Source organism: Phascolarctos cinereus, unplaced genomic scaffold (genome assembly GCF_003287225.1).
Source record: "Phascolarctos cinereus isolate Bilbo 61053 unplaced genomic scaffold, phaCin_HiC Scaffold_5;HRSCAF=322, whole genome shotgun sequence".
Taxonomy (NCBI): Eukaryota; Metazoa; Chordata; class Mammalia; order Diprotodontia; family Phascolarctidae; genus Phascolarctos; species Phascolarctos cinereus.
The window spans coordinates 244607849-244628216 of record NW_027555958.1 but is presented as its reverse complement, the minus strand read 5'-3'; the positions used below and the strand labels follow the sequence as shown (position 1 = coordinate 244628216).

General features: G+C 43.0%; 1 protein-coding gene across 4 annotated transcripts; it reads left to right on the top strand.

The window, feature by feature from the left end:
* The first annotated feature begins 3325 nt into the window (after nt 1-3325).
* On the top strand, nt 3326-19779 carry LOC110217168 (gametogenetin-binding protein 1-like). 4 transcript variants are annotated; one of them, XM_020999366.2, is made up of 6 exons: nt 3326-3899; nt 4581-4699; nt 5157-5251; nt 5570-5726; nt 15734-15873; nt 19450-19779. In XM_020999366.2, the coding sequence occupies exons 1-6, from the start codon at nt 3451-3453 to the stop codon at nt 19498-19500; spliced, it is 1011 nt and encodes a 336-aa protein (XP_020855025.1). In that variant the 5' UTR covers nt 3326-3450; the 3' UTR covers nt 19501-19779. The 4 variants fall into 4 exon arrangements, with proteins under 4 accessions (XP_020855025.1, XP_020855024.1, XP_020855021.1 ...); XM_020999365.2 differs by having other exon boundaries at nt 5558-5726; XM_020999362.2 differs by having other exon boundaries at nt 5157-5287.
* Nucleotides 19780-20368: the final 589 nt, after the last annotated feature.

The window sequence follows — 20368 nt, the reverse complement described above, 5'->3', positions numbered from 1 at the left end:
AGCTCCACCAATAAGGAGAGAGTCCCATAGCAAAGAGATTACATTCATAAAATGGAAGAGGGTCTGGACCTGTAATTTAATTGGTCCAATAAACTCCCTCTGCCATTGTACATCAGTACCTACTCTGTAACATAGAGTCTTGGACAGCTGCCTTGGGGCACTGAGAGGTTAATGAGTCATCCTTGGTCACACAGCTAGTATGTGTCAGAGACTGGACTTGAACCCGAATTTTCCTCAGTCGGAGTCCAGCTCTCTCTTCACTACTCCACACTTTCTCTTTAGTACAGCACCTTTCCAGTGCCACTGATCACTCTTTCCAATGCCAACTGCACATTCATTCGTGCTCCGCATCCCCCGCAACAACTGGCTATGGCTGGAGAATTGGAAAACTTCTTGTTCCCCACTACCAATTCCAGACTTTTCCTCTATCACTATCACTCAGTAACCTCTCCTCCTTTGAGGTTTATTCAATCCAAATTTATCACCCATTGAAGATTCTGGCAGCTGTGACCTACTGACCCCCAGGACACTGGTTTAAGTGTTCTCACACAGTCTTCCTCTCAAGCCCAACTCCTGCTTTCATGTTGGGGGACTTCATTATAATATTCCCTAAAATACCCTATAACTCCCATTTTCTCATTTTCCCCAATCCCCATTCCACCTCCATGCCACACAGAGATGATCCCATACCCTTGAACTTGTCATCAGCCACAGGTGTTCCATGTTCATGCTCTTCCTTCAGTGCCTTTGACACTGCTGATCATCCTCTTTTCCTAGACAAATTTTCGTGACATGGCTCTCTCCTGATTCCTCTCCTCCATCTAGGTCACACCCACTAACTGTGAGTGTCCCCCAAGGCTCTGTTGTGCGATCTCTTCTTTTTTCCTTCTACAATCTCACTCGGTGATCTCATCAGCTTCCATGGGTTCAATGATCACTTCAGCTCTATGATTCTCAGCTCTCTATATACAGCCCTAGCTTTTCTCTGGAAGCTCCATCTTGCATTGTCTACTACCTCCTGGACATCTAGAACTGGATGTCCCATAGATATTTCAAACAAAACATGTACAAAACAGAACTCATTATATTTTCCCCCAAACCCTCCCCTCTTCCCAACTTTCCCATTTTCCTAGTCATTCAAGCATTGATCTCTGAGTTGCCCTTAACTCTTCACATCATCCCTCATATCCAATTTGTTGCCAAGTCCTGTTTCTACCTCCACAATATCTCTCGTATATGTCCCCTTCTCTCCACCCACATAGCTGCCACCATGTTGCAGGCTTTGTCACTTTGATTCTGGACTATTTGAATAGTCTTCTGGTTGCCTTTCCTGCCTCATGTCTCTCCCTTTAGTCCAGGGATGGGGAACCTGCAGCCTCGAGGCCACATACAGCTCTCTAGGGCCTCAAGTGGGGCCCTTTGACTGAATCTAAACTTCACAGAACAAATCCCCTTAATAAAAGGATTTGTTCTGTAAAACTTGGGCTCAGTCAAAAGGCCTTACCCAAGGACCTAGAAGGCCACATGTGGCCTCGAGACCACAGGTTCCCCACCATCCATTGAAACCATTCCCTACTCTGAGCCAAAGTGATTTTTCCTAAAGCACAGATCTGACGATGTCACCTCTCCTCCTCAATAAACTCCAGTGGCTCCTCATTACCTTCAGGATCAAATATAAAGTTCTCTGTTTGGCTTTTAAAGAAAGCCCTTCACGACTTAGCCAGTTCTTACCTTTCCAGTCTTCTTATACTTTACTCACTTCTACATATTCTCTAGGCAGCTAGGTGGCCCAGTGGACAGAGCACCATGCTTGGAATCAGGAAGACTCATGTTTCTGAGTTCAAATCTGGCTGGCTTCACACATTTATTAGCTGTGTGACCCTGGGCAAGTCACTTAACCCTATTTGCCTCAGTTTCCTCATCTGTAAAATGAGCTGGAGAAGGAATGACTCACAGAGTCACAAAGAGTTGGATGCAACTGAAACGACAGAATGCTTAAAAACACTTAGCCTGGTCCATAGTAAGCACACACATGCTTATTTCTTTCCTACTCAGTATGTGTCTCATATGTACAATTTTATGTATGTGTCTCCCCTGGCTGAATGTAAGGTCCTTGAGGGCAGGGACTGTGCTTTTGCTTCTTTGTATCCCCGTCACTTAGCACAGTGCCTGACACATAGTAGGCACTTTATAAATGCTTATTGACTTACTAGTAAGTAGGATAGAGGGGTTCAACCTTGAGTCCTCCAACTTCAAATCCAGCATTTGGTCCTTGCAGTGTGCTTGCTGCCCTCTATATTGCAAGGGTCATTCTCCCCATTTTATAGATAAGGAAAAAAGTTCTGAGGGGTCCATGGTATAGCTAAAATCCTATGGCTAGAGAGATAGACAGACAGTTTGATCCATTGATTAGCAGATGATAGACAGAGTCGTGTAGTGGAAAGAATCCTGGATCTGGAATCAGGAGACCTGGGTTTGAGTCTAATCCTCAATCCCTAGTGACCTCGGATAAAATCACTTCATTTTCTTTGCACCTCAGTTTTCCTATCTGTTAAGTGGGGAGTATAGTAGAAAGAAGACTATAAATTTTAAAAAATTAAAAATAAAAAGTTAAAAAACAAGTTTTAAAAAGAAAGAAGACTGCATTTGGAATCAAGAGAATCTGAATTAAAGTCCTAGCAATTATTTAGTGCCCGTATGATTTGGAAAAGTCACTCTCCTCTAGGCTTCAGTTTTCTTATCTGTAAAATAAGGAGATTGGACTAGATAATCTCTGAGTCCTTTCTAGGTCTAAATCTATTCCATGACTCCATGAAAACTTTTTCTTCATAACACCTGTGTGATAGTTAGGACTAATGTTATAGTCGTATCTCCCACTTAACAGATAGGAAAACTGTAGTGCAAAGAAATGAAGTGATTTTATCCAAGCCATTAGGGATTGGGGACTGGATTCAAACCCAGGTCTCCTGTTTCCAAATCCAGTGTTCTTTTCACTACATGAGTCTGTCTATCATCTATTGATCAATGGATCAATCCATCTATCCACCTATCAATCTATCATCTATCCATCCATCCATCATCTTTCTGTATCCATCGCTCCATCTCTCCATCCATCATCTATCTCTCTGTTCTTCTATCTAGTTATCAGTTTTCTGTTTCCCTACCTTCATCTTTCCAATCTTCCATCTATCTATTCACCCACCCAGCCCTCAGATGCTTCCCTAAATTCCAGGTACTTCCCTCATGCTTCTCTGATCTATCCTTAACCCTGGATCCCCACCCCCACCCCATGCCCTGGAACTTCTAGAATCTCTGGAAGGTTCCAGTTAGAGATTTAAATTTGAAAACTGTCTCCTGTTCTTAATCAGTTGGATCTGTGTGGCAGCAACCAGCCATCATCTCTCAGCTCCTTCTCTTTGATTCAATTACTGTCTCATCTTCCCACCAGGGATGGAGCTCCCAGCCCCAGCAACTCCCAACTCTAGCCTCTCCTCAGTGCTCCGTCTCTTCCGGAGCCTAGCAGGGGGCAAAAATAGTCACCAGGTCCCAGACCAAGCCCTGGTCTCAGGCAGGGGCCAGGAACAGGATGTTATCCCACTAATGGGAACAGAAGATGCCTCAGGGCCTAGCCGGGAAGAGCTGGTCCTTCAGGCCAAGACATCTCACTCCCTCCACCTGCCAGGACCCAAGGGATCTCATCACCAGATGGACATAGCTGGCTTGGGGATGGGGGACTCTGGCGTCCAAGCCTCATCTGAGCTCCAAGAGGAAGGAATCCAGGGCCCTGAGGGGAAGCTGGCACTAGCAGTTGCAGGGCAAGACCTACCCATTGACCAACTGGAGAACGAGGAAGAGGAAGTAGCCGGAGAAGCCTCAGGAGATATGAGGACTGTAGGAAGGTAAGGAAGGCTGGAATATTTGGGCAGTCTGAGGGAATCTGGTTGGTCTGAGAGGAGCAAAAGAGATCTGAAGATCAGGGGGACTTGGGCAACTGGTTATCAATGGGATACCAATTTCTGACACTTAGCTTAACCCTCTCTATTTTCCTACCAGTTTTTCTTTTACCTGCTGTGTTATTGTAAGTGTTATTCTGCTGAATATTATCCAACTCCAGCCCTCACAGTCCAGTCTCTCTGGCTTGTCATTTAGTTTCTGAGGAGTCAAGGACCCATCTTGGGTCTGGCTTGACTTAAATGACTATCCCTAATTTTCTTCACCTTTTCTGGGAGGGTAGCACTCTTTTCAGCTCCTTGCTTATCCCACCCCCACCCCCACCCCAAAAACAACAACAAAAGACCAAAGAGACTCTTGGAGTAGATGTGGACAAAATGGTCATCTGGGTGTGACTGTGTGGTTATGGCTCTCACCAGGAGAATTTAGGCTTCTTTTGATCCCTGTACCAAAGGGTCCACAGACAAGAGGAGAACAACTGTGGGAGAAGAGAACATTTTTTAGGGGTTTCAGTGAACACAGTCTATGCCTTCTCTGCTCCCTCCTCTCAATCCATTCCACTCTGTCTTTTTATTACAATCCTCTATCCCCATTTCCATCCCAACTTACTAACTGTGCTTTGGGAACAGGGGGCATTCTGCCCAGGCCATGTGTGGGGAAAATGAAAGCCTCCCCATGGCCATGGGGTCCCTGGTGATCAGCCCAGAAGCCTTCACAGCAGAAGAGGAGAAGGAGTGTCTACTCCAGAGTAAGAATAGCTGGGGGTCGGGGGAAAGAAGAGATAAAGGCTAGAACAGCTTTGTGTTTTTTCCATTGTGTGTGGGGGGAGGGTCATGGTGTCTTGCTATTCCTAAGGAAGGGATGAGACTTGACGCTAAAAGGTAAAAGATACAGAAACCTAGCAGTGGGCAAATTATAGAAATAAATCTCCCTTCCCATTTCCTAAGACTGCAAATAACAGGAGTCCTGTTCTCTTGGAGGATTAGGGGAAGGGCATGGTTTGTGTAGAAAAATGAGGGGTAACTATGTGATTTTAAAAAATACGTGTAGAAGCTGAGTTTAAAGGACCTCTTCCTTTCCCACGTAGGACTTAGTATAAGACTTATGGTCCCTATCGTCCTATATCCCATGTCCTTGTACCCTACTCCCTCCTTCAGCTCCTGGCTCGGGGGCTGCCCGGCTGTGATAGGCACTTCTCTCCACAGAAGACCTCAGACTGGGCTCAGCAACAGCTGAGGGAACCCCATGGAACCGACTCCTCAACATATACAAGCAGCTTCGGAAGCCAGCAACAGCTAAGGTCCGAGGGGTCGTGAAAGGGCACAGATCGGAAAGGGTGATGACTGGGCCTGAAGCCCTCTTTATAACATCTCCTCCCCTCTGCTCACTCACACAGTTGGCTTGATTTGAGTCACAGGTCACTTTCCCCAATGCCTTGGGTTTTGATAGTCAAGTCAACAAGCATTTATTAAGCTCCTACTGTAAGCTGGCACTCATTCCTTCCCGCATGTATAGGGAACTGTCAAATTTACTTGATGACTTACCATTCTAGTACCTGACTTCTCCCACCTCCAACTTAGGGCCTCTGGAATCCTATACCCTTCAGTTCCCCCCACAGGAAAGCCTGACCCGTCAGGAAAACCAGGAGGATGTAGAAGTTGTTGAGGAAGAAGAAGGAGAGAAAGAAGAAGACAGTTCTTTCAGTCTCAGCGTTCATGGTTTTGCTACTATTCAGTCTCCTCTGCACAAGACTTTCAAATCTACCGACACAGTGGGTGAGTATCCTCCTCCTTTCCTTTCCTGTCAGAGGTTCCCTCATCTTACCAGTGGCACAGAGGGCATTCCCACACACATTCTCACCCTGAAGACTCCAGGCCCCCCTCTCAGTTTCCCACTTTCCCATCCTTGGCATGTACTTGGCATGTGGTGACAGTAGGACGTAGTAGGACAGGACTGGGAGTCAAAGGACTTGAGTCAAACCCTGGCTCCGATACTGCCTTGCTGTGCAACCTCGGTCAATAGACTGTACAGCCCATCGCAAACCTTAAAACACTACAAATGCTATTAGTGTCATTTTCTCTCTCTAAGCCTCAGTTCCTTCACATGTTAAACCTCAAGACTGGACTAAGATCATAGACTGTCAGACCTGCAATGTGTGACCCCATCCATTTCCTTCATCCAGCTTATTTTACAGATGAGGAAACTGAGGCAAACAGGGCTAAGTGACTTGCCCAGGGTCACATAACTAGCAAGTATCTGAGGCCAGATTTGAACTCAGGAAGATGGTTCTTCCTGACTCCAGGCCTGGTGCTTATCCACTTTACCACCTAGCTAGCCCTATCCCTGTCTGTCTCTCTTCCTCACCACCAGGATACTTATCAACAGCTCCCTTCACTGGCGTCTTTCAGTCTGCTATCCCCTCCCTATCTTAGGCACAGAGGTACTACAGACAAGGAAAATCACAGACTTAGTATGTTCCCTTCTGGTTCTGGGCTTTACTATATAGTGAGCATTTCCCCTTCCTGGATGAATGATCTTCAAGGGAATGCACGCCCAACAACCTGGACATGGTTTCCTTCCATCTTACCCCATGCACCACCCCACATCCTTTCACCTTGAGTGCTGACATGAAGGTCCTCAGCATTCCCCCCAGAGTGATTTAGTCATGCCTTCCAAACATTCCATTTCTAACCTTTGCATCCCATCCAATTAATGCAGGCCTTCTGAGTGTCTCTAGCAAATGCCAGGCAGGGTTCAGATTTCTCTGGGGCAACAGTGGGTAGAAATGGTAGCTTTCTCCAAGGCTTTCAAGAGGCAGCTTTGAGGGCACTGGACCTGAAGTCAGGAGGACCTGAGTTCAAATCCGGCCTCAGACTAAACACTTGACACTTACTAGCTGTGTGACCCTGGGCAAGTCACTTAACCCCAATTGCCTAAAAAATTAAAAAAATAAAAAATAAATAAAAGAGGCAGCTTTGATGCCTGCATCTAGGGCATGTGTGCCCATGTATCTGGGTGGCCCCTCCAGGGGTCAAGAGGGTACTCTTCGACTCTGATGGCTGTGCATATTTGACACACGCAGCTTGCGTTAAGAAAAAGTTTACAGGGGCAGCTAGGTGGCACAGTGGATAGGGCACCAGCCCTGGAGTCAGAAGGACCTGAGTTCAAATCTAGCCTCAGACATTTGACACTTCCTAGCTGTGTGACCCTGGGCAAGTCACTTAACCCTGATTGCCCCACCCACAAAACAGAAAAAAAGAACTAATAGGAAGAAAAAAAGATCAATTAAAAAAAAGTTTACAGACCCCAGACTAAGAAACCCTGCTCCAACCTCAGAAGACTCCCAAGAAGAGCATATTTGTATTCACCTCCCTCCTGAGCAGCTCAGGGTATACATCTACCCAGAGGGTCTTTTTCAGTAGTGCCAACGTGGGCGGGGGCGGGGGGGAGCAGACCTCTGGTTCTGGACTCCAAAGGACCCTGGGATCAAGAAAGTAATACATAATCTTGGAGAACTAAAAAAGGAACCATTCTTTTTCCAAGATCTAAAGTAATTCCCAGGGGCAGCTCGGTGGTTCAGTAGATAGAGCACTAGCCCTGAAGTCAGGAGGACCTGAGTTCAAATCCGGCCTCAGACCAAACACTTGTCATGTACTAGCTGTGTGACCTTGGGCAAGTCACTTAACCCCAATTGCCTAAAAGCCAAAAAAAAAAAGAAATAAAGTAATTCCCTCACTTACAAATGGTCATCACTCACAGAAAGCTCTTTCCTGGGTTACTTCACTCGTCCAAGAAATCAAAGAATAGTTTCCTGAAGTTCCTAGATATTCCCAGCAGGTTTCTGCAAAAGAAAAAGGCAGGGAGTGGGGATCGGGAAGGAAGCATTATGCTCCTACAGTTTCTGTGCTCCTAGAAGGGTCCTCCAAAACACGTCAAGGCTTATCCTGCTGCAGCTCCTGTCTTCCACCAGCAGAGGCACCATCAGGCTACTTGCTTACATTTCTAGTAGCCCTTATTCACCTGTTTCTTGGCCAGGTAAAGCCTAGCCCTGCAAAACAAGGAGTCGATATTTCTCAGCCTTTAACATGCAGAGGGGTAAAAATTTCAAAGTTTCTCGTGTCTGGGGAGACACAGTTCTCCCCAATGTCATCAGAGCTTCTATTTCTTGACAACCTCTGGCAGCACAGAAGTTTTCCCAAGGAATAGAAAAATCTCCAACTTCCCGGGAGACCTTATCAGAAGCACAGATATAGTGCCTTCAAATCTTGATGGCTTTTGTCCCATCATACTTCTCCTCCTGAGGGAACTTGTTGGAGAACTGAAAAGACCCCTCCAATTTCTACTCAATTATAGAGGCAATTATAGAGTTATAGAGGCAGTGATGCACAGCAAATAGAGATCTAACCCAGAAGACCTGAGTTTGAGGCTTGTCCCTAACACAGGGTAACTATGTGATCCTGGGCAAGTCTCTTAACTTCTTTGTGCTCTCTTGAGGCTGTAAGTGCAGTAAAGGTGCCAACCTCCATTAATGGAGGGGCTTTCCTCATGGGGGGAATTCCCTATATCAATAGTAAATCTCTACCTTATCTTTCTTAAGCACATGAGCAGGATTATTCAAATCACCTAACGCTTTCACCAATTCCCACCCAAAGTAATTGGTAAACAAGAAACTGTACTTTATTTTTAAAAATTCTATTTTATTTTAATTGCTTTATTTTATGTCTGCATTATCTCCCTTTCTCCTTTTCCCCCCTTCACATTCAGAAAGCAAGGGAAAAAAAAAACCCAGAACCAAATCCTGTTATGAACACGTATAATCGAAAAAAACCAAAATCTTGAATTGGCCATCCAAAAAAAAATTTCAACCTGAACTCCTGAGTCCTTCACTTCTCTATCAAGAGGAGAGTACCTGTTTGATCACTGGTTATTATGTTGATCAGAATAACCCTTTGAAGGGTGGGGAAGTTCTTCAGAACCAGGTAAGTTAAGATGCTATCTGTCAGTCCATTTAATTCTGTTCTGCTGGTTGAGAGCTGAACAGGGACGGACAATACTCATCATTACCACAAGGTGTCACCAGATGCCAAGATGAGGTGTGACGTTTATAAATCTGTGTTTTGGGGGTGGACTGGGGATGGAATCTGAGGAGAATCTTTTATAAGTAGCTGTGTTGGCTAGGGTTAGGTTAGAAATGTGATCTGGGGCTATTCCTCATCTAAGCTTAACCAGCCTTCTCCAGCTGAAGGGACAGAAGGTGGTTAGATGGGTGTGAATTGTTGAGGTAAGAAAGTCTCATATGCCTTCTCCTGCAATAATGTCCCATCCCTTTGTCTGCCATATGATCTGCCAGGGAAAGGATAACGCAGAGGTCTATCTCATCCACTTTATACTGGGTCCCATCCTCTGGTTTTCCTACATGCTTTGTAGGGATCTAGGCAAACCTTGGGAATGATTGAGTTTGCTGGTCTATCTCTGGAGGCGTCAAAGGTCACCGGTCAGGCAAGAACAACGGCTTTGTGTTCATTCAAAGGCAATGCAATCATAAGCCAGACCTAGAGAGCACAGTATGGCCCAAATCTCTGGGCCAAGATCTTCCTGAGGAAGAAACTTAGGAAGGGGGGGGTGCCAATCTGATAGTCTCTATCTTTTCCTCTCCATTGTTTTCCATCTACCTCTCTTGAGTCCTAGGTCCCTCACACCCCATCCCCCTCCTACCAGCATGGTACAGTGGAAAAAAGGGCTCAATCTGCAGTCTGGAAACTTGGGTTTGAATTCCAGTTCAAGCACCATTATCACCGAGGGTATATCACATCTTCTAAGTCTCAGGTTCTCTATTCTATATAATGGAGATACCATTTACACAATTCATCTTACATAGTTGTGAAGAAAGCACTTTGTAAACCTTAATGTGCTATAGAAATATAAGTTGAAATGATGACTACTATTATTCTCACCTTTCTCGATGGGATTCGGATCAAAATTATCTTGGCCACTATGTCACTCTCATTATTAAATGTGTGTGTGTGTGTGTGTGTGTGTGTGGACTACTGGATAGGTAGAAAAATTAACTCCTCTTTGTAGTTTTTGTAATACAAAAGTATTAAGATGTAAGCTGACTGTCAGGGTCTCACTGAAAGCATCCTTGATACAGTTCTATCAGCAGGTAAGATAATAGGGAAGATACGTTGTACTCTACCCGATTTATACATGATTTGGATTTCTTCTACAGCTTCCATATTTTGAAAAGTTTTCATCCTGTATAGCTTGGAAATTATGAGTATTGGGGATGGTAACGTCTATTTAAAATCTTCTTAAGCTTTTATGGAGCAAGGCTAGGTTCAAGTGATTGCAGGAAGAAAGTCAGTTTGTGATAATGGTCAAGTTCTGTTCTATTTTATTGGCCGAGTACTACAGGTTATTTTGAGATTTGTATTTCTAACATGAGAATATGTCATGTTCCATGAAATACAGTGAGCTTTTGAAGTATAACTCTAGCTACCAGGTCATTTCTTGCTAGGCATTCGGCAGGTGTTAACCTTTTACAGCCTGCAATGATACATTGTGCAATCTCCAGTTTCCTTCCTGTGTTATCTTCATTGATTGTAAAGTCTGGGCTTCTTAAAATAATCCCTTTGCAGTTTCTGGTGGCAGTGACCTAGTCCTGAGTTGCCGCTGTAAACTTCTCCATTTCCATAATCAAATCCACCAAATGACTCAGTCATTTTTTCAATGCTTCTTTGTTAAAATGTTGAGTTCATGCTAATGTCGGGGGGGAGGGGGCTTTTGGATTCCACTCTTAGGTCTGCCATTTTGTTGGCTTCATTACTGCAAAGGTAAATCACTTTTGATTGCATCCGGAATGGCATTCTAATGGCATGGTTTTTGACATGTAATCGATATCAATCCTCTTGCTTCTTTTTTAAATTATTATCTCACTTTTCTCATCTTTGTCATTGGAGTTCTGACATAAGCAGCTATCCTCCTCATTATTCTTTTAAATGCTTTGTCTTACCGAAAGGACAATCTGTTGTACTTTCCAATGGAAAAAAAAAAGGGCTAATCAGCCCTTTTCCCAATATACCATTTTGGTAGAGGTGGGATGGAGGATGAGTGGGCTTAAGAATCCACAGACACATGCAGAATAATTGTGAAACCTCAAATTAAAAAAAAAGTAGCTATTTTGTACAAGTGGGTAAAATTGCTACTTTTTCTAGTTGCATACAAGTATTAGACTATAACTTCATTCTCTGTAGGCTCATTGAAAGAATTCTTGGTCTAGCTCCAGCAGCAGACAGGACAACAGGATTTTGCTCTCCTTGGCCAGCTCTCTGCGTAGTGAGAGCTACTCCTTCCATGCAGCTTGGAACTTCTGAGTACTGAGTATGGTGATATCTATTACAAATGTTTTGTGAATTGATTTTATGTCCAGGTAATTGTGGGCAGGTCTATAATAATAATCTGGTTTCTGGTATAGTACCTTGGTGAAGTTGGCCAAGATAATTTTATTTTGTTTGTTTTTGCTTTTTGGTGAGGCAATCAGAATTAAGAGGCTCGCCCAGGGTCATACAGCTAGTAAGTGGCAAGTGTCTGAGGCCAGATTTGAACTCAGGTCCTCCTGACTCCAAGGCCAGAATTCTATCCACTGTGCCATCCAGCTGCACCTCCAAGATAATTTGAGAACTGTATGTTAGGGTTCATCCTTCATTTTTTTTTTTTAGGCAATTGGGGTTAAGTTAAGTTAAGCCCAGGGTCACACAGCTAGTAAGTATCAAGTGTTTGGTCTGAGGCCGGATTTGAACTCAGGTCCTCCTGACTTCAGGGCCAGTGCTCCATCCACTGTGCCACCTTGCTGCCCCTTCGTCCTTCATTTTTGAAGAGGACCAATGACAACACAGGGTTGGATTTCAGTGGGGCAGCATTGCATAGAGCTAGCCTCACTCTCTCTTTCAAGACTCATTGAAGTTCAGTGAATTGCACACCAAGCTTCTGATGTATAATTCTAGCCACCAAATCATGTTTTGCTATGCATCTAGGAAGAGCTAGATACTTATAACCCAAAGGGATGTGTTTCTTAGTCCCCACTGTTTCTTTGCATAGCGTACATTGATTACTAAGTCTAGACTCCTTAAAGATGACCCTTTGTAGGTTCAGATGGCAGTGACCTGGTCCTGAATTGCCATCATGAATTCCTTGGTTTCCGCATCATTAAGTTATGTCCTTTATACTTCTTTGTTGACATATTGCTGATTAAGTTCATGGGTATATCACCCATGTAGAGCCTTTTGATTCCATTCTTAGATCTTAGCTGTTTCATGAACTCCCAATGGCATATTCATATTATCAGCTTTTACCATTATGTAGTAAAGTGATATCTGTAATTCTGTAGGTTTTTGACCCATTCATTGTGTACTTTAAGAATATCTATCACGCTTCTTTTTTGGAGTGAAAGTGCTAACTTTTACATAGTTGTCTTAGGGTGATGGGGTCAATGTTTCATCAATATTATATGGCTTTTTTAAAGATATTACTTTTTTAATTTTTAAAACAATTTATTCTGAATTTAAACAACAAAAAAAGAAATACACACCAGAACACAGAAGATCCTATATAAAACTATGAATCTCTTTCATATCGTATTTTTTAAAAGTATATAAAAGAAATTCTACACATTACTTTTTGAGCTCCATACTTCCTGAACTTCCTCCTATTTTTTCCCTTGAGTTAATCAAAAAAAGTTACAATGGCTTTTTTGCTTTTTTTTTTTTTGCATAGCTACTGCTTATCTCCCTTCTCCCTCTGACCCTCCATCTTCAATTAACTGAGAGTAAGAAAATGGGGAATAAACCTTTGCAACAAATAAGTATAGTCAAGCAAAACAAATCTGTACAGTCGCCATATCCAAAAACGTTGGGACACGTTATGCACATTGGTCAATCTTCTCTTGGTCAGGAGGTAGGTATCATGCTGCTTCCTAGGTCCTTTGGAGAGGTGTAGTCTCTAAAAATTGTTTTTCTTCACAATGTTGTTGATCTGGTGTAAATCGTCCTCCTGATTCTGCTCACTTTGGTCTGGATCAATTCACATCACCCAGGATTCTCTGGAATAATAGTTTTCATCATTTCTTACGGCATAATAATATTTCATTATATTCACATACAATTTGTTCCACCATTTTGTGATCTAAGCTAATTGCTTAGATTTCTAGTTCTTTTCCTTGTTTCCTCTATTTGAACTCTTCAGGATTAGGAAGTTTGTTTTCCTTGCAGCTATTGCCCTCCTTTGTATTATCCTCCACCTCAATCATTCTTCTATCTCTGCTTGTTTCTCTGTTGGGTTAGATATATTTTTACATTCCTATACCATATTATTAGTATGTATATTCACTTCTTCTTTGTTTCAAATAAGAATGAGGTTCTTACTTCCCCTGCTCTTTCCTCCAGGATTGCATACTCTTCTCATATACCCCAATAAACCAGTCATCAATAGTTTTTAATGAGTCAGGAGGACCTGGGTTCAAATCTAGCCTGAGATGGTTGACACTTACTAGCTGTGTGACCCTGGGCAAGTCACTTAACCCTGACTGCCTCACCCAAAAGAAATTAAAAAAAAAAAAAGAAAATATAGGTGATATAAAAAAAATTTTTTTTAACACACACTAAAAAAACCCAATAGTTTCTAATTCTTCCTTCTCTTAAGCCCTCAGAATAGAATCAATCAATGCTCCCTCCCCAACCAGGACCTCAGTTTTTTCTTTCTTTCTTTTCTTTCTTTCTTTCCTTCTTCCTTCCTTCCTTTCTTTCTTTTTTTTTTGAGGCAGTTAGGGTTAAATTACTTGCCCAAGGTCACACAGCTAGTAAGTGTCTGAGGCAGAATTTGAACTCAGGTCCTCCTGACTCCAGGGCAGGTATGCTAGCCACTGTGCCACCTAGCTGCCCATAGGGACCTCTGTTTTTCTTATTTATCTCCTTCACTATCTTCTGAACATATTAAAGTTCTGGAGGGGCATTTATTTCTTCTACTCTTATTAGAATGTTAGTACTGTATCATCTTACAGCTTCTTCCAGTTGACCAAATACATTTATCATTCTAGATTTTTCTGGATTCTTGTGTTTATATTTCAAAGTTCCTATTCAACTCTGATCTTTTCATCAGAAATGCATGAAAGTTCTCAATTTCATTAAAGATTCATTTTCGTTTTTACCCTCTGTAGGATTATACTCAGCTTTGTAGGGCAAGTTATTTTTGTTGTAAGCCTATCTCTTTTGCCTTTTGGAATATCATATATCAAGATTTCCTTTGGTGTTTGGTAGGAGCTTTCAGTTTTGTGTGATCTAGACCATGGTTCTTTGGTTTCTGAACTGTTTATTTCTGAATGCTTGCAGCATTATGGCTATTATGTTCCTGGAAGTTTTCCTTTGGGTTTCCCTTTAGAAAGTGATCAGTGGACTCTATCTTTATTTCACCCTCTGTCTCTAATAGATCTGAGCAGTTTTTATTTCTGATTTCTTGAAATATAGTGCCCAGGCTTTTTTTTTTTAAAAACCGTAGTTTTCACAGTACTCAATAATTCTTAAATAAGCTATCCTTGACCTATCTATTATAAAGCAGGGGATAGAGCATTGGGCCTGGATACAGAAAGACTCATTTTCCTGAGTTCAAATCCAGCCTCCGACGCTTACTAATTGCATGACCCTGGGCAAGTCACTTAACCTCTGTATTTGCCTTAATTTCCTCAACTGTGAAATGGGGGTTATAACAGCATTTACCATGCAGGATTGTTGTGAGACTCAAATGAGATAATATTTGTAAAGTGCTTATTGGCACAGTGCCTGGCACTTAGTAGATGTTATGTAAATGTTTATTTCCTCTCATTTTCTAGGTCAGGTTTTTGGTTGCTCAGTGGATAGAACACTGGGTCAAGATCGGGAAAAACTGAATTCAAATTTGACCTCAGATACTTACTAGCTGTGTGGGCAAGTAAGTCACTTGACCTATCTGCCTCAGTTTCTTCAACTATAAATTGGGGGAAATGATAGCACCTACCTCCCAGGATTGTTGTGAAGATCAAATGAGATCTTTGTAAACCACTTAGCACACAGTTCCTGTGCTTAGTACATAGTAGATACTTTGTTGTTGTTGTTGAATTGTTTCTGTCCAGTCAGACTCTTCATCAGAAGAGTTTGTAACTCCACTTGGGGTTTTCTTGGCAGAGATACTGGAGTCATTTGCCATTTCCTTCTCCAGCTCATTTTACAGGTGAGGAACTGAGGCAAACAGGGTTAGGTGACTTGCCCGGGGTCATACAGCTTAGTCAGTGTCTAAGGCCATATTTGAATTTGTGAAGATGAGTCTTTCTGACTCCAAGCCCAGTGCTCTATCTACTTCACCACTAAGGCAAGCTTCCTTAGGAGATAACTTAACAACAGCTTATTCCATCTATCCACCGTAAACACTGCAAGCTACCATCTCTTTGGGAGGATTACCCCCTCCCTTCATTGGGTTAGCTCTGTGGGTTAACTCTTGCATTGGGGTGGGGGCTGACTTTTTGGGCTCTTCTAAGGTAAACAGTAGTTTCTCAATGGATTTCTCAATCATTATTCAGTTTGGTATGAACTTTAAGGTTTTGCTGGAGTGGGTATGAAGAACATGAATGAACTGCCTTCTGCTGGAGTGTGGTCATCTTGGCTAGAAATCCAAGATGACATTGGTGGTAATAATGGTGGTGATAATGGTATTGATGATGGTGGTGGTAATGATCATGATGGTGATTGTTTCCCTCTAGGCTTTGTGGAGAATGAGCTGAAGAAGGTGCTGGCAGTTCAGAGGGAGTCTCGGCTCTGGAAGACAGGTGGTCAGGAAGGTCGAGAACTTCTGATCTATCCTGAGATCACCTTGGAAGAGGCGGGCATTGTGGATGGCCAGGTATGGTTTTGTCCAATGACCCAGTTGCTTTCTAGACATCAAGGAAACTAGGGTGTCAGGAATTCCAGAATCCTAGAATATTAAAGCTGAAAGTAGCCTTGTTGGTGATCCTCTGGTTCAACCTGATGATGCTGTAGCCAAGGCAGGAAAAATCTTTACTAAGAACTCATCCCAGCTTTCCTCCAGCCTACCCTTCCTTCCTGAGGCCCATTCTCTCTTTGTTAGTTACTCAGTCATTCTGGGAGGAGAATTCTCTTTTGGGGGCAGCTATTGTATCTCCAAAGGCCTTGCTCTGGCATGCTCTTGCATCCTCTTATATCCTTCCCAATTCATAAACATTTTTACATATAACTTGATAGCCCCTTTCCTTCCACCAAATTTATGCAGACCAAGTTGTGTGTGGCCAAAGATCTGTAGAGGAATGGAGTTCTGGCTCTTTGAGCTAAGGGTGACCAAATTTACTTCACCTTATCTCTCTTCTCTTCTCTTCTCTTCTCTTCTCTTCTCTTCTCTTCTCTTCTCTTCTCTTCTCTTCTCTTCTCTTCTCTTCTCTTCTCTTCTCTTCTCTTCTCTTCTCTTCTCTCTTCTCTTTTTTTTTTCTTCTTTTGGCAAGGCAGTTGGGGTTAAGTGACTTGCCTGGGGTCACACAGCTAGTGTCATGTCTCTGGTCTGAGATGGGATTTGAATTCAGGTCCTCCTGACTCCAGGGCCAGTGCTCTATCCATTGTGCCACCTAGCTGCTCCACTTCTCCTTATTACTGTTGAAGTCAGTAAGTCAATAAGCATTTATTAAGTGCCTGCTATGTGCCAGGCACTATGCTAAGCCCTGTGCCTTAGCATACTCCACACTTTCATATATTCCCACATATAACAGAAATTGCCACAAGTCAGATTTGTCCCAAGGTAGTGACTGTGGGAAAGTTTGATTGTCCCCCTTGAAATCAACCTTAAGGAATAGGTGGAATCCAGTTTCTCTCAAAAGGTTATTTATAGTTTAAACTCATATATACATGCATGTGCGCATGCACATGCGTGTGTGTATGTGTGTGTATAAAATCATAAGATCCTAATTTTAGACATGAAAGATACTTTAAAGGCCATGATGTCCAACCCCTTCATTTTACAGGTGAGGAAACTGAGGCACAGAGCCATTAAGTGACTTGCCCAGGGTTATACAGCTAGTAAGCATCTGAGGTAGGATTTTAACTCAGGTCTTGCTGACGCTGACCAATCCATTATACCATACTATTCAAACCTTTTTCAAGCTCATTAATACTGCATTCAACATCCATCCGTCCATCTATTCATTCAACAAATATCTATTTCTATCTATAAACCCTTGACATAATGGGGGCTACCTACATTTAATAACAAGTGTGTGAAGTGAAGGAAGATCTTCTTTCATTTGTCTTAAAATTACTTCCTTAAAATGTCAAAAGGGCCCTCCCATTCCAGTTTTGGGGATTAAGTCCCCATTCATCTTGTTCACATCATTGATGAGTTTTTAGATTTTAATCAGGCTGTGTCTGGAAGGCAGCTGCATTGTAATGGAAAGAACCCTGGACTGAGAGATGGGGGACTAGGGTTTTCATCATGCTTTTACTAGCTCTATGACATTAGTAACACTCCTTTCTCCCCAAGGGCCTCAGTTTACTCCTTTGTAAAATGTGTGAGTTGGACAAAATGACGCCTTTTCCACTGATAGTTTTATTGATTCTATTGTTTTCTAATAATGCATATTGAGTGGCAATAGGACTCTCTTTCACACACATTTACCTTGCACAAAAAGTTTCAAAATCACACACACACACACACACACACACACACACACACACACGAGGCTCTCATATGTACTCACAAACCATAAATCTCTCTACCTCAAAATGCCACTGTCATTCAGGGTGCTGGACTATGACTCAGAACTGAAACTAGGGGTAGGTAACAAAGGCTTTGTCTCCAGATAGCAAAGTCTAAAGGGTGCAAAGTAGGGTTATTATAATGCTAATCATCTTCAACTTAATTGTCTTAATTTTATTATTTTTGCATTATAAATTAATTGCACAGTTGATTGACACTTTTACCCAGGGTCAAAAATTTCTACTTATGGCTCTGTTGTGACCCCTCCTCCTCATGCCAATTCTCTTCCCAACTTTGGCCATTATGCCTTCAAAAATCATTCTTACTCATTCATCTGAAGAAGAATCTGACTAGAGTCCTAAGGAGTTAGTACCTTCCTCTAACATTTTCGTACTGGTCAAGTGTACGTGTTTGGGCAAAGTTCGGTCATTATGAGTGCCTCTCCCCCAACCCCCACTAGTTTTTTAAAATTAATTTATTTTGATTTATCAACAATAATTTCCATAAGCTTTTGAGTTTTAAATTTTTCTCCCCCTCCCTCCCTCCCTCCCTCCCCAAGACAGCATGCAATCTAATATAGGCAACACATATATATTCCTATTAAACATTTTCACATTAGTGATGTTGTAGGTACCCCACAGTTTAAGTATCAGCACTGTGGTCCAAGGAATTATACTAAGCCCGTGGAAGGCCAGGCTTCATATGGTATTAATTAGGTATGAAAGGTACTAAATGAATATGGAGGAAAAACCCAATTTCACATAGATATAGTGGTGGCTTTGGGTGATCGGGCCACGTCAGGGGCATCTTGGGAGGCCTTTAAAAGTGTGTTGCCCTCACCTCCTCCACCCTTAGAGATACCAGGCAGTAGAGTGGGTAGGATGGTCCTCAGCTTTAGGAGCATACTGGGGACCTTAGAGAAGACATGGCTTCCCCTTGCTTCCCTTTTAAAGGCAGGAGAAGTATCCTGGGTCTCAAGGGGAGAATAAACCTGCCCTCCCTGTGCTTACTTTGGCTCCACACCTAGTAATGAGGTAAGGATGAGAGTCAGGGCAATTAAGGTGGAGTTAAAGGGCATGGGGCAGGTAAGGAATCAGCAACATGGTGCCTCACATCCCAGCAGAAGTCTTCCCAGTTGGCTATCTACTGTGTGCTAGAGAATTCTGGGCTTGGAGTTGGGAATCCAATCTAGGATTTGAATCCTGTTTCTGATAGTTACAAGTTATATTACCTTGGGCAAGTCACTTAATCTGGCTGATTAAGTTTTTTTCATCTGCAAAAGGGATAATAATAACTAAAGTATGTAGTTGATTCTGTTCCCTTAATTCTATTTCTGACCCTAAGCCTAACTCACAGGGTGATTGTGAAGCTAAAATGAGAGCATATATAAAGTGCTTTGCCAACTTTAAATTGATATATAAATGTCAGTTTTTACTATTACTATTCCGATTCTTATACAACTGGGAGAGGAGCCATTTCTCTCCATAAAATCGGGTGGTTTGGAATCAAAAGGCAGCAGGAAAATAGGGAGGTTGGGCTTGTGGTCAGGGTTGGGAGGGAGGAGAACTGGGGAGACATAGCTTGCAGGGGAGGGGGGGACTAGGTTGGAAAAAGCAGGTAAGGGGAAGTGAGGAATTGGTAGGAGGGGCATGTGGGAATTGGGTAATGGGGAAGGTGAGAGTTTTGAGTGTTCCTGCCTCTTTTTCTCTGCCCCACCAGCACCTGCTCCTGGAAGAAATGGATGAAATGGGAAATTGGCCCCCAGACTGAGACCCAGTCATGGTTCCACTGAGTCTGCTCTCTCCCTCTGCAGATACCTTGGATGGGGGAGAAATGGAGAGGCGGAGAGGGTGTATCTCCCCATCTAACATTTCCATGAAGATGGTGTCATGGGTTGGGCTGTTTCCCCATGTCTATGTTACGGGCTTGGGTGGCACGGTCCATTTGTCCTCCCATCTGGGGCACATGACTGATATTGCTACTCGTTGTGCCCAGAAGGTACCCCTTACCAAGCAGACTCAGTCACTATTATTAAAAATCTAGATTGACTTTGCATAGCCTCTCCTCTCAATTTCTGATCTCCTTCCCTTATTCTTGGCTCCTGAAACAGGGTTAGGGTTAGAGTTACCATGGGGAAATACTTGCTTAGTTTATTGATCTTGTCCCTTGATCAGGTCTTCTGAATGCCTACAGAGCTCAGATTGGGAATGTGAAAACTCAGGGGAGAAGCAGGAGATTTGGGGACTATGAGTAGGGATATGGGGAAAGGGGGGGGGTAAGAAGGCCAGGTATACTGGAGAGACCTAGACTGGAGGGACAGAAGACCTGCATCCATGTCCCAGCTCTGCAATTTACTAACTCAGTCTTCTCATCTGCAAAATGAGGTGGTTGCAATAGATAACCTCCAAGGTCCCTTCCAGCTCCAGAATTTCATGATTCTGAGAATAAACAATGCCAAGTCAGGTGGCCCCCACCCACCATCAAGAACTACCCCCTGGGAAGCCTGTCCCTAAGGTATTGTGTCCCAGACCCTTCACAGGGGACCCTGCCTTATAGTCCCAGCTTCTTCTGGTCACAGTAGACAGGTGGGGCCAGGAGGATCCGGGAATTCTCCAGCAGGAAGTTCCTGCCCAGGCAG